Source organism: Otolemur garnettii, unplaced genomic scaffold (genome assembly GCF_000181295.1).
Source record: "Otolemur garnettii isolate 467f Iridium unplaced genomic scaffold, OtoGar3 scaffold00198, whole genome shotgun sequence".
NCBI lineage: Eukaryota > Metazoa > Chordata > Mammalia > Primates > Galagidae > Otolemur > Otolemur garnettii.
In genome coordinates this window covers 2,378,144-2,392,707 of record NW_003852593.1, presented here as the reverse complement: position 1 = coordinate 2,392,707, position 14,564 = coordinate 2,378,144, and the positions used below count along the sequence as shown (strand labels likewise).

Sequence of the window (14,564 nt, the reverse complement as noted above, 5' to 3'; positions counted from 1 at the left end):
TGAGCATGCGTCCTGCATCCCTGTACTTACTGAGCATGCGTCCTGCATCCCTGTACTTACTGAGCATGCGCTGTGTACCAAACGCTGTGCCCGGCTGGGAAACCATTGAACCCAATGGAGGAGGCAGCCGCCCAGATTGGCAGCTTTGGTGTAATCCGAAGGACGACGGTAGAGATGAACAGAGGGAACAAAAATACAGCAGGCTGCGTCGCTGGCGTCAGGCAGCTCTGGACGAAGAGCTTTCACACCGTAAGACATGGAGCTGGAAACGGTGGTTCTCAATGGGGAGACTGTGTCCCGCACGGAGCCCTGGCAAGGTCGGGAGACATTTTTGGTTGCCAGGGATGAGCATCTAGTGGGTGGAAGGCACAGAAACTCCCTCCGAGGCACAGAAGAACAGCCCTCGCATGGAAGAATCATCCAACGCCTGATCTCAGGGGTGCTGCGGCCGAGACCCGGTGTTCGGACCCACCTGCACGTGGGTTGAAGCCTCCCTTGGCCTCCAGGCACTTTGGTCTTTGCTCTCTGGAAATCTAGGGATGCCGCATGTACAGAGCAGGCTCAGATGCATGTACGTTTGCTATAAACCGAGACTAGCCCCAGCGCAGGGTGAGAAAATATTCCTGGCTTGGGATCCTCTGTTAATACCTGCAGCTGGGGAAACACCAAAAAACTCTCACGCAAGAGATCCAGGGAGATGCGGCAGAATCTGGCAGCCAGAGGAAAAAAGAGAAGCAGCACCGGGGCACGTCACCCCGAGCTGCCAGGCCTGTGCACCACTGAGGAAGGCAGTGACGGAGGCTGGCAGTGCGGAGGGGCAGGAGCTGGAGGGAGACCCCCTCTGAGGGGCAGGCACAGGGGACTCAAGGACAAGAGTGCAGCAAGGACACTGGAAAAACCCTCCAGTACCACAGTCCCCGCAAGGTGACCAGGAGGGGCTAGACACTGATGGTGTGACCAGGAAGATAGCTGCAAGACCCAAGCAGTGCCCGACAGCTGACAAGACCAACCCACAGAAGAAGGCCTGTGTCCTTTCCAGGCATGAAGACTGTGGCTCAGCGTTCCTCAGAGGATAAGAGGGAGCAGGGGTTCCACGACACCCCCACCCACCTTGGCCACTCAGCTTGGGGCCAATAAAGGGCAATACTGAGGCTCTGACCTCAACCCGGGCATGATGGCCCTCAAAGACCTAGAGGCTTTCTGATGCCTGCATCAGCCTCTGATCATGCAGCCCTCCATAGTTCACTAATGTCTTTAGTGATCTTCATAATGACATGACTGTTCCGTGTGGTCAGTGACACACCAGGTTCTGGGCCCTTCATAGGGTGTGTCCTGTGTCATCCTCTGATCCTCAGGAGATACCAGTATTTTTGGTGCCTCCATTTCATAAATGAGGAGACTGAGCCCAGGAGAATTAGCTAACCCCAGAGGCTCAGAGTTGGCCGCATTCTCACAGCCCTGTGCGGTGGAGATAGAGCCCCAGGCTTTCACGTGAGGCCAAGTCCTGATCTATCCGTGTGATCACTTCCACACGTCCACATGCCTGGTCACATCTATCGACCTTCACGCTAATCCAGCGGCCTGAATTAGTCGAGTATTTTCCCAATTATAAGATGAAAACTCTGACGCTCATAATGTGCTAAATATCTCTCCCAGCAGTAAGGGGCAGGACAGGCTCCCAACCCCAAGTGTGTCTGCCGCCCAGGCCGCCTCACCTCTGCTGGCAGTAGCACTTGTCTGTACACATTTGCTGACTGCCAGCCACACATGTGGCATCCGTGAAGAACTGTCAGTCCACACACTTCTGCCTTTATCCTTGGGAACCTAACAATAGGCAGTGTTAAGACATGAGATGTGTCACAGTCACAACTTAAGAGATAATGGTGCTGTCTTGCCTTCTACAGGTGCAGAAACCCATCCCCAGGGACGTCAGAAGCCAGCAGGTCACAGGTAAAGTCATGTCACAGAAAGTCTGACATCTGAGCATGAGAACATCTAGCATTTTAGTTTGTGGTCATGGATTACCCTAAACAAGGCGATCCATTGAATTACCCATCAGGAACTACCAATCTGATTTTAGAAAGAGGTTCACATGCCTTATTCCTTTTTATCACCTTACCTTATTGATGGAGAAATTGATGATGAAAACTCGTATGCTGTGCCGTGCGGTTTTAGAGAGGAATTGTTTTGAAACATATGGATCGAATTAAATATATAACTTGGTTATTTCTCTAAGCATACCCCAGAAAAATTGCAAGATAGAAATCTAATTTTATAATGTTGATTAATTAATCTGAAAACAGATTTTAAAGCTTCCAGCAAAACAACTCAATTTGAAGATGAAAATACAGGTATGAGCCTGAAAGCAAATAATCAATTTCAGCAGAGCAAGCAGCACAAATGGAGGACAGCCAAAGAAATTAACTGGATAATATCAATGCTGGCTTCTCTCAGCGTTTTTCCCGTGCCCCTCTCTTCTCAGACTGCCCAGTTGGAAAAGCTGACGATGCCGTGGGTTTAGTTTTCCCAGTAACTGAAACACACCAAACTCCCCGTTTGTGCCCAGTGCTGTGTCCCACAGTGTATCACTAATACCACCTTTTCCTTAATGGGAAACAGTTAGGGCCCCAACAGGAAGCAGATGGCACACTCAAACTAGGATGATTCAAGGAAGCTTATGACCAAGGAGCCCTTCACCGAGGGGTCTGTGTGTGCTGCGTCCGGGTGGGCCCGTCATCACCCCCAGGCCCAGTGGGATGAAGGGACGATTACGGGAACCACAAGGACCATGCCACCTCAGTCAAGAGACATCATCAGTCTGGGGGACCTCACAGGGAGGGAGCCACATGGCACACACCCGAGCTCTCCCTCCAGCCTCCCTCAGACCTGCTGGGACTCCCCAAAGGCTAAACCATCAGAAAGGAAAGGCCAGTGCAGCCCAGGTGTCCCCTCCCCCACTCCATCTCCCTGGGCAGAGTACAGGGTGAAGCCAGGTAGAGGGTGTCCCTGTGGGGACAAAGGAAAAGTACTCACAGCAGGAGGCACACTCTGCAGCTGGAGCAGGGGAGTCATCCACACAGGGGCTCTGCCACTTCCTGGCTGCGTGACCGCAAGACACCGGCCTTTCTGAGTGGTTCTTGCCTCTTCTTGAAACATGATGTGAACTAGCTTCCCTGGCCATGTGCACCAGCTGCGTCGGAGGGGGTCGGTCCTGCAGGGGTCGAAACGGTGGTGGTTCCCTGGTCCACTGCTCCCCTGCACCCTCACAGCCTCCTGCCTATCTTCCCCCCATCCCCCTCCTGAGCCCCCACAACTTAGGGAAGCTGCCGGGGCAGGGCCTCCGTGGTCCTCAAAAATGTTGATGCCTTTGACGGCCACAGCCTGTGATTCAGAGATGTCCCCACTAGCTGATGCGTGTGTTCCTTAAAAGTGATCAGGAAGAGAAATTATTATTCACCCCTCTTAACATGTAAAGGGATGAGCCCACGCTCATTTGATGTGACATGTCTGGGTCATACCGGTGGGCTCCGTGGGTACTCAGGGACGAGTCCTTGGAGAAACAAGACTGACGGTTTACAGTTCGTGTGGACACCCGCCTGGCTTTTTGATCCCACATATCAACATGTCTGTTTCTTCATCACCATGTCTGTCTACATCTTGGCCAAGTTCACAAAAATACTGGGAGCAGTTAATAAAAACTTGAACAGTAAAGTAGAAAAAAATCTAGCTATAGGATATGATTAAGACAGAGATAAAATTTAGGCTCCTCAGGCACACATCTCTAATTTCTATTCAAATTAAACCATTCTTTCGTTTCGGGAATTGAACTCCTTTATGTGACATAAATTTAATGTCATGACTGAGTTTGTGCTGCCTACTCGAAGCAGGACGTGGGCTAGCATATGGGCACCAGAGCTGCAAAGATATGAGGGGGCCCTAAAGCAGACCCTCGTGTAAGCTGGGGCCGTGACCGCAGGGAGGACCCTCGGGAGCGAGGCTGAGAGGAGCCGGGTCGCGGGGTGGGAGGCCGCGTGGGAGGTGCGTCACTGTCTGCCAACGACGGCCACGGAGGAGGAAGCCAGAGGGGGAAAGTTAACACGAACGCCCCATTTCTAGGATCTTGCTGAAAAATGTTGGGATGATTTATGTGTTTATTACCAAATTCTGTATTTTTGATGCAAACACATTCTCAGATAATTTATTCACTCTCACAAAATGTCATCGAAAAAAACATATCTGTTGGTTCCATAATGGCACGATTTCATTCAAGTTGAGCAGTTATAGATTTATGTTAATGTACTTTTTGTGTCATTTTTCTTGCAATCATATTCTGACATTATCTAGAAACTGTCAGATTTCAAGAACTTATCTTCCCTAAAGCTTGACTTTTTTTTTTTAAAGTACTGAAAGTGAATAAAATTTTATTGTGCCACTAGCATTAGATGGGGATGGCTGAAATTTTCAAATCTGAGGTAGCTTCTCTTCCTAGAGAAACCAAGGCTGAGACTAAAGCGGGCTGAACGGTGTTTCCCTTTGCCTTAGATGTGAGCCAAGCACTAGCTCCAAAGCGATTCTCCCCGAGGTGTCAAGCGTACGAGGACGTGAGATTATGAGGGAACACAGTAAACCGCCCGAGAAAAGAAACAGAGACTCAGCATCCACAGGCTCCTGGATGTGTATATCCAGAAACACAAGACTGGTTGAATTCCACGCAATTCCATCAAAGGGCCTTTATGCTAGTTTGCTTTTGGACAAGTTTAAGTACCAGATAAATAAAAATCAGAACTGAGATTAATTTGGTTCAATCTCCCAGTTGACATGAGGAGCCTTCACCAAGGAAGTGGCTCCCTCAAGATCAGCAGCAAGAAGGCAGAGCCCAGGCCTAAGCCAGTGTTTACTCAGCAGTGGTAATGTCCTTGGTTTTACTGTGCCTGGGTCGCTACGAAAGTCTTGAGACAGACTGTATTATGGTCTGTAATTTCACTTCCAAGAAACACAGTGGACAGCGTCCTTCCTAACTGACCTGTGCACATATTTGCTAGGGTATAAAAATCATTCTGCAGACTCTTTTTTCCCCTACTTGGTACCCCATTCATCCAAATTTCGCAAAGTTATGCGCTGAAGATGTGACTTGGTAGATGACACTGTCCCCTAGTGGCAGAATTTGGCAACACGCAAAACCTCACAGTTATGATGGGATTTGGTGGCCTGTAGATTACAACTTTCAGGCAAACCTGAGGTCACAGAGTTGATCAGAAATAAATTTAAGATTATTTACCTACCATGTTAAATTTAAATTTAGTTTAGCCACAGCACATGCCTCGAAAGCAACATAGGCATTCATATGATACTTGATTGAAAGTTAATGCTGTAAACATTATGAAATCACTCATTAATGAGACTGCAAAAGATTCTGCCTCATCATCACAGGGACGGGGAAAGGGGATGGGGCTCTGCTGGCTCGTGGTACAGCAAATGTACTTTCCGACAGAGAAATATAAAGTAGCCACAAACAGGAGAAGAATTTAAAACAAGGTATTTGATAAAAGAAGCCCAAGAAAGTCCACATCTCCCAAATAATAATTGGCCAATAAAGATCCGATTCCTAAGGGAGCTCCAACATACCAGAACTAACTAACTTTATATACACAGAACATGTTCCTCCCGTGAAATTATTTCAGAATTGCTTAATATACATGCATAATGAAAAGCACACTTCTAATTTCTTTGTAAATTTGGGATATTAACAAAAATCAGCCAGCCCAGTACACTCTGGACTGAAGGATCACCAAGACACAGGACTTCCAGAACTGAAGCTGATAACCAGCCTGTCTGCATACACAGCAGCAAAACAAAAAGAATTGTTTTGTATATTTAACAAAAGGTCTTAAAATAGCAGAATCTCCACCACCCAGCCCCTGCTTGTAACCAAAACAGGTGTACCTCTCACAGACAGGGAGCCGGCCCGAGGCCCTTGCCCCTTGCCCGGTGTCCCATGCAGCCTTCAGACAGCTCCAGTGCTGTCAGCTCCATCTAAGGACAATTCTGGATTCCTACGACTTCCTAAAGCTGCCAAAGTGCATTTTCATGAGAAATTGCATCTTCTGACCTTACATGAAGAGCTGCCAGAGCAGGCCGGCTTCTTCCACGTCCTCAGCTCTGCCCACCTTTGTCCCTCCCCACTGCAACCCCAAGAATGGTTTCGGCAATTGGTTGCTGTGGTTAATTTCTAAAAGTTTCAAAAGACTTGGAGAGTTTTCTCCAACAGGTCTTGCCAAACGCACATTACCAGCACGTGGATCAAAAGTTGCTTCTCCGGACTCTTTCATAATTAATCATCAGGATATGAGATGGTTTGCTTTCAGATATCACAAAACTCATAGGTACAATAAACTTGTGATTGAGACTAAATTTGATCCCATTCTATCCACAGTTTATGTCTTTAATTGCAGAACATTACCCTGATGGTCCATTTCTGAAAGTATTGATTTGCTTGATTCCATTTTATGGATAAAGGGCATTGCGTATTTTAGCACAAATTGAAGCTAAGTGAAAAATGAATATAGTGCTCATCCCTCATCTTTGATTTCACTCTCTCAGTTTCAGTTACCTGTGACCAACTAGGATCTGAAAATATTAAATAGAAAATTCCAGAAATAGACAATTATGCTATTCTGAGCAGCCCACTGTTTCTCTTTGTCCCTCCGAGGACCTGAACCATATCTTTGCCCAGCATTCATTTCCAGTCCTTATACACTGCCCACCTGCGGGTCACGTAGCCGTCTTGGTGACCAGATTGACTGTCAACATATCACAGTGCTTGTGTTCAAGTCACCCTCATTTTACTGAATTACGGCCCAGGAGTGCAAGGGTGGTGATGCCGGCAGTTCAGACACACCAAAGAGAGCCGTAAAGTGAAGAGAAGAACGTTCTTGAATTAAGGAAAGGGGGAAAAATCGTATGCTGAAATGACTAAAATCTATCATAAAAACCAGTCTTCTACCTGTGAAATTCTGAAGAAGGAAGAACACAGGCGGGTGATTTGGCTGCTGAGCGTCAGACTTTGTCCTGGCCACACACAGGACAGAGATGCCCCCAGAAACTACTGTAACTTAAGTGTGCATTTATACAATTGTTTGATAATTTTGCATTTAACAACCAGGTGATAGAATTCCTGACAATGTAATAAGCTGGTTCAAACCACTCACAGGAACAGATGTCTTAATCCTGTCTCCTTCCCCAAGAGCCTTGTTCTACCCTCCCAGAACACTGTGAGGTTGACGACTTCTTCGTGGTTTTGCCAGAATGTGTTGGGGACGAAACAGTCAAGCCCAGGTCCATCAGTCCTCCAGCCAGGCTGTGCTCACTTCTACCTACCTCCCCAAAACAGTAAGTTGCGCGGCAGGGGTGAGACCTGCCTGCTCTTTCAAGGCTCAAATCAGTCTCAGGCAGACGGTGCAGTTCACACCTGCGGCCGCCAGGTGGCGAGCGCGCCCGGCTTCTCAGCGAGGCTGCTTTCCCGGCTCAGAGACCGAGTGACCTTGAAGAACAATCCTCCGGATCCTTTTGTTTGACACATAAGAAACTTTTCAGGCATTTGAGAATATTTGTGTGCTTCCTCAGGAGTGTGAATTTCCATTTTCCCTCTGCTTTTCATTGCATAACAGCGACTACAGGTGTGGGCTGAGATAGAAACTCAGCACCAGCAGAAGCCGCTTACTAGCTCCTCAGTTCTGCAAGCAAATTCCTGTGAATTAAAAGTCATTCACTCCTCAGCCCCTCTGTTTATGTCACAAACATCTACTGAGTATCTGCTATGGCCCCGCCCGTGATAAGCAGCAAGATCAAGATGCAATCTGAAGAAATTCAATTCCAAATCTCATCCTCTTTTCCATATACAGAGACTACCTGAATTGTTATTACTCCATTTTAAAAGGCTCCAAAATAAAAAAGAAAAATTTTGTTTGCTGAATTACCACCAAAGCTGTATGATGGTAGATAAGTTACTTTGCCTGGTTGATCTGATTTTCTGACCTGTAAATTCCTTTAAGTCCCCTTCAACATTTTGGAAGGATCTTGGTTATCTGAGCAGTGATTTCGTGAAGCTCTGTGGGACAGAGATCGCCAGCAGCATGTGTGATGCCGCTGAAACCCTCAAGGTTGCTGCTGCTGGTGCTGCAGCATCACACCCCAAATCTCTAGTGGAGGAGGATAGTAAGTGATGCTGGAGAGAACCTTCCTTATAAGGCAGACACAGGACACCTGGACAGTGTGTCAGAAAGAATCCCCAGGATTAACACAAAAGACTCAGAGAGGCTGAGGCAACCTTGAATAAGAGAATGAGGCTGGAGACATCACACTTCCCAATTTCAAATTATCTTACAGGACCATAGTGGCCAGGGCAGTGAGGCACCAGCATAAAAACACCTGGACCAGTGGAGCAGAGTGGAAAGCCCAGAAAAAGTTTCCTGCATATAGTAAATTAATTTCTGTCGGTGGCATCAAGAATATACAATGGGGACACAATAGTCTCTTCTTTTTTTTTGAGACAGAGCCTCAAGCTGTCCCCCTGGGTAGAGTGCCATGGCATCACAGCTCACAGCAACCTCCACCTCCTGGGCTCAAGCAAGTCTCCTGCCTCAGCCTCCCGAGGAGCTGGAACCACAGGCACCCGCCACAACACCCAGCTATTTTTTGGTTGCAGCCATCATTGTTTGGCAGGCCCAGGCTGGATTCGAACCAGCCACCTTAGGTGTATGTGGCTGGCGCCTTAGCCGCTTGAGCCACAGGTGCCAAGCCCAATAGTCTCTTCTGAACTGTGTCGAGGGGACTGGATGTCAATCCACAGAAGAGTAGATTGGACCCTCATCTCACACCATGAAAGGGAATGAGCTCAGGATGAATTAAAGACTAAAAGGTAAGACCTAGAACACCTAGAAGAAAACATAGGGGACAGCTCCTTACGCTGGTCTTGGCAATGACTTTGCGGAAATGAGACCAAACAGGCAACAAAAGCAAAAATAAACAAGTGGGACGTCATCAAACTGAACAGCTCCTGCACAGCAAAGGAAACAGCCAACAGCACAAAAAGGCACTTTGTGGAAAGGGACAAAATATCAGTAAACCAAGCACCGGATGAAGGATTAACACCCAGGACACACAAGGTTCTCACGAGTGAACAGCTGAAAATGAGTGACCTGGTTGGAAGGTGGGCGAAGAGCCCGGGTGGTGTCTCTGCTGTGACGTACAGGTGGCCAACGTTCCATATGAGGGGCAGTCAGCCTTTCACTCGGCATCACATAGGAAATGCAAATCAGAGTCACAGTGAAATGTCGCCTCACACTTGTTGGGACGGCTACTATTTAAAAAACACAAGAAGGTGGCACGTGTTCGGGAAGACATGGGGGAAGGGATCCTTTGCACACTGTTAGTGAAAATGTGAAAATCTCTTTATAAATCAATAAAGAGAAAAACCCCAGTGAAGCGGTTCAAGAGAGATTCGCTGTGGTTAAGGCCATGTCCTCGCCCTGGTGATGAGACCCCGTGTGATCTGGAGGCCGCTTATCTCAAGCCTCTCCTCTACGCCTTCCCGTCCCTCCTGTTCACCCACCTGGAAGGGTTGGACATCTCATCCCCAGCTCATGGTGACATTCAGTCTCCCACGTGGCAGTGTTGAAAAGTGGGGCCACTGAGAGGGGATTGGGTGAGGAAGGCTCTGCCCGCCGGGGTGGATCAGTGAGCTACTGGATTGAAGGGCTATGGTGGAAGGGGACGTGTGGTTTCATAGAGGGAGGAAGACATGATCTGGCACAGTAGCAGGCTCAGCTCTGGGGTGAGATGCCCTTGAACACGGCAGAGTCCCCCCCTCCAGAACCCTCCTACCCTGTACTCCCACCCTCCTGGCAAGAAGGTGGGCTTCTCAGCCTCCAGAACTGTAAGAAACAAATCTCTTTTTTTATATAAGTTACCCAATTTCAGTTTACAGACTATGACACCACCTCAGGCCCTTTACACTGGCGGCTCCCAGGCATCCGGCTCCCACGCTGCCTCACTCCTCAGGCCCCAGCTTCATCCCCTCACCTCAGGCCTGTCTAGAAGCAGCAGCCCCACCTCAGGGCTCACCCCCCACCCCTGCCCTGGTATCTCCCTCACCTGTGTCATTTTTCCTGTGATTGTTTATTTATTTATACTTTTGTTTCTTTTCTATCTTCTGTCACTGGGAGGTCAGTGATGTGGGAACAGCAACTCTGTTTGCTGACATTACACTCCTTGACACCTATGTCAATAAATAGATTAAAAATGAATCTATGCCCAACACATGCATGGGCATGTGATTGATAATAAATTAATAAATAAAAAGAAGATGGATGCCTTAGTCCAAGCTCACAGCCACTAAAGCAGGCTAGAAAGATATCTCCACAACAGCAAGTGAAATGTTCTTATCGAATTCTAGGAACTCAGTCTCTTCACTGAGTTTTTTTTTTCCAGTGAATTCAATTGATCCCCAATAGACGTAGTGGTACCTATGAAAAAAGACCTCTCAGAAAGCCAGTTTCATGGGGAAAGTCAACACCAGCTGCAAGCAAGTCCACGGGGAGCTCTGGAGGTGCAGCCAATGCACAGTGAACTGGGAGGAGGTTAATTTATGTTTTCTGATGTGGGGCCTTCAGCCAGCATCACCGTGGCCTACGCTTTTTGGGAACATCATTGAAATAACCAAAAATCTAACATATTTTCTATTTTCACAACGCTGAGAACATCTGATTAGTTCTGTGTGCAAGCAGGATTTGGAATCCATATAAGGAAGTCGATCCTGAACATTTAAAGTGCTTCCCGCAAATGAAAACAAACAAGCAGAATGGCAGTTTTATTCAATACAGTCATTATTTTAGACCTGGAAGAGCCGTTAAATTCATCCAGAGCATCTTGTGTTGACGTAGTACTGTGTAGTTTGGGGTCAGCTGGACCTTTTACCAAAGGAGATCTTAAGAGGAGATAGGACAGAAAACAGGCAGAAGAGAGGCCCCCGAGGATGTGTTGGGAGCCAGAGCCAGGCCCCTGCTGCTGGGGGTTTGCAAAGGGGAGTCCAGGGGCTCTTCAGAGCACACTTTTAAACTAGTCCAACCTCCTTGTTGCACAAATGAGGAAAGGAGACTCGATGTTTGGCCACAGACAGGTGTAGTCGAGGTCTGCGTCCCCCATACTGACGCAGGGATAGTCTCAGTGACTTCCCAACAGCCCTGTAAAGTAGCACTCATTATACCACACTTACTCTGAGAGACACAAATGCTGCTTCCTTGGGAGGCCCTTTCTGACACCCCAGACTAACTTAAGTTTCTTTAATACCATGTCCTTCCCTACTTGAAATCCTCATCAAATTAACTGTCCACAATGTCTTAATGCACATCCACCCACTTCAGAATGAAGACCATGGCATCAGCGACAGGGCCAGTCACCTTGAGCACCTTGTCCCCAGAGCCTGGAGCTTGGCCTGTAAAGAGACCCCCGTGGAGCAAGGGGTCTCGCTCAAGCTGTGTTTGTCTTTGTAGCCCCAGTCTGGTGTGTGTTTAGCTCAGAGTAGGAACTCGGTAATTATCTTTAAAATTGAATTGAACTTTGGAAACAAAAATACCTAGAGATTCTGAAAATCTTTCCAGACCTCACGTGGGCTTTTTCTAGGGTCCCTTGGTCTTGAGAAATCGTCTCACCCAGATTGCCTTTTTTTTTTTTTTTTTTTTTTTTTTTCTCCCCCAGAATAAACAAGTTGGATTCTTGGGTCTTTGAAAACTCTTCTATATTGAAAATTCTGTGATGCTATTTTCTCTGCTTAGAAATACCCATGAAGGTGCTAGGTAGAAATTTGAACGTGTGTGTGTGTGTGTGTATGTGTGTCAATTCCAGATGGGAAACAGGCATCAGTGGTTGCAAGACCTCAAATGTCATGCCACATGCAATCAAATCTTGATTACCATCCACTAATTTGGTGACTGGCAGGAGAGATATCTAACTTCTCTCTGCCTCCTGATCTTCATGAACAGACCAAGAGTGAGGACTCACTAAGACCCAATACCTGCAGCATTTAGCAGGACGCTGGGCACCCAATAAGATCTCAGTAAATGTTAATTGACGTTGTTATCAATGTTATTAAAAGTAGAAATGATTTCCATTTAAGCGAATATAAAAATGGTGCTTGATGACATTTCCCATTAATTCACTCGTGTCCCCTCTTATGTTTTAGGAGACAAATCCATAAAAAAGAACAAGGTAAGAGAAATCAACAAAAGGTGTTTGTTACTCTTTAGAAGCACAGAGATATAGCCAATGTAAGTGCTTAAATATTGCTTAAAAAAGGTGTCCTAGAAGTCTGGACATGGCTGTGATTCTACTGGTAAAGATTGTTAGCCATTGGTGAAGGAAGTCCAGCGGTGTACCCAGAGAGGAGACCAGGAGAGACTCAGGCCAAATATAATGAACAAGGACTGAGCCCCACCTTGGCAAAGATGACGGCTACGGGGGTGGGAGGGCTTGTTCTTATACTTGGCATGGGGGGAGGGAGATTCCACAGGTTGCTGGAAGGCTTTGCCGGACTAGGGTCTTTCCAGAGGAACTCTGGAGCAGGCCAGATAGGCCTTTTGTTCTAGGAGGGGAGGCGGGGGAAGGGTTTAGGCACCTGACGATGGGCCCTGCTCTAAAAACAATAATTTAATTTCTAACTCTCTTCCTCTTACAGACTCCATTCCCACCTCCTCGGTAAGACATCTACCATAGTATTTGGTTCTGCTGTGCATGTAAATGATTTGGGCCAGTGCTTGAAAAGAGGAACACAAACACTGGACATTGGTCAGTGAGCAGACTAAACACGCCTTTGTTTACCCATTTAATCCCTCGCTGAGTCACGGTTATCTGTCCAGCGTCCCTTTCTCGCCATTTCTGAAGCATCTTTTGTCTCTCTCACTTTCTGTCTCTGTCCCTATCTGTGTTTGGTGCAGAAATCCACCAGATCGTGATAGTTTACAAGGGACGTACGTGCCCAGATGCTTAGAGACTGTGGCATGCCCTTACAATACATAAGTATTAACATCCATTTATTTAAATGCACATATTTATTTGTAACACATGTATAATGCAAATATTGTGACATTTGTACATACACATACAGGAACTCAGCGCTGAGGCTCTGAGCACCTGTGCTGGGCGGGTATTGCACCCCACCCCCTCTCTCCCCTCCCCCCACTTCCCCCTCCCCCCCTCCCCAACTCCCCCCTACCCCGGCAGCCACTTCTCTCTGTTTCCTCCTAGGGGGGCATCTTAAGCCAAGTGCTGTGTCTTTGTCTCTGAATCTCCAGCATGGACCAAAGTGCTGGAGACCCTTTAAGAATAAAGTTGTGAACACCGGCTGAGCTAGGCATCCCCAGCTAGATATTTTCTTACAGCTCTTCGGGGAGTTTTAAAAACTCAGGTCTTCCAGTTTAGGATAAGTGAAAGGCTGTTACCGTACTCCCCCCAGGGCCCCTGAAGCCAAAGTAGGCAGCATATTAAAAAGTATGTGAGACTCTGCAGAAAGTTCTATCAGCCCGTCAGAGGACCGCACCAGAGCAAGTCCCTGGGAGGGAGATTTAGAATCACAATCAATAGTTTAACGTTTCAAGGGCCCTGAAATGCAGCATCTGTCGGGCAAGGTAATTACCATCCCAGACCTGAAGTCTCCAGCCCCAAACCTGGACACTGCAGAGTACCGAGTACCCGAGTACCCCTGGCTCTAACATCCCCTCTGGACTCTCCACACAGGCCTCCTGCCGCACTCCTGAGGAAGCCCCAGCCCCTGCCCCGGGAGCCCAAGAGCTGCAGATCTCTCCCTCCCAGAGGGCCCAGGTGAGAGATCCGGGCTCCTCCGCTGGTGACACCAGGCGATGGTGTGGGGGAGGGGACGAGGGAGTCACGATTTCTAAAGGGTGGGGACAGAGCCGGTCACACCTGGAGAGAAGTAGAAGCCTGTGCTTTGAGTCTGCAGAAAACACAGCTTCTGTGTAATAAAATGAGTTCTTGAAAGAACTGCTCGGTTGCTGTGAATTAAAGAAAATGTCAAATGCCAGGACCAGAGTCGGGGTATTTTTATTTTATGTAAAAAGCAAAAGTGCTCAGGCTGTTCCAGAGCAAGTATTGGCCCCCAGCTTCCCCTCACCCAGGTCAGGGAAATATAACCACGCTTGAAAACCCTCCTGTCAAAAACATAATTGCCTTTTTGACAAACAAATATTATAAAACCAACCCCCTGGTATTAGGTACTAATGACAGACCCCTGAGGTGTGTGACATTGGGCAAAACTTGACTAAGTCGTGAAGATTTTTTTTCCTAAAAAAAAGTCTAAATTTCCAAAAATGACCTTATTTTAGCATTCAGAACAGAGATGAGCTTTTCCGTGTGTCCCTGTGCAGAACCAAGCTGCCTTCTTACCTCCAGCATGGAGAGGCAGCCCGGGCCCAGGCAGCACTCAGTTAGGAGGCGTTTACCCGGGACAGAGGAGCCCAGGCTAGCAGGCCACAGAGGAGCCCAGGCTAGCAGGC

At 47.6% G+C, this 14,564-nt stretch overlaps 1 protein-coding gene across 1 annotated transcript in view; it reads left to right on the top strand.

The window, feature by feature from the left end:
• The window catches only part of CLNK (cytokine dependent hematopoietic cell linker), a 114,166-nt gene that overhangs the window by 78,069 nt on the left and 21,533 nt on the right, over positions 1 to 14,564 (top strand). Inside the window, exons 8-11 of the mRNA XM_023507705.1 lie at positions 1,905 to 1,950; positions 12,239 to 12,264; positions 12,731 to 12,750; positions 13,789 to 13,872. Of these exons, the coding sequence (XP_023363473.1) occupies positions 1,905 to 1,950; positions 12,239 to 12,264; positions 12,731 to 12,750; positions 13,789 to 13,872 (176 nt within the window). The remainder of the gene's footprint in view (positions 1 to 1,904; positions 1,951 to 12,238; positions 12,265 to 12,730; positions 12,751 to 13,788; positions 13,873 to 14,564) is intronic.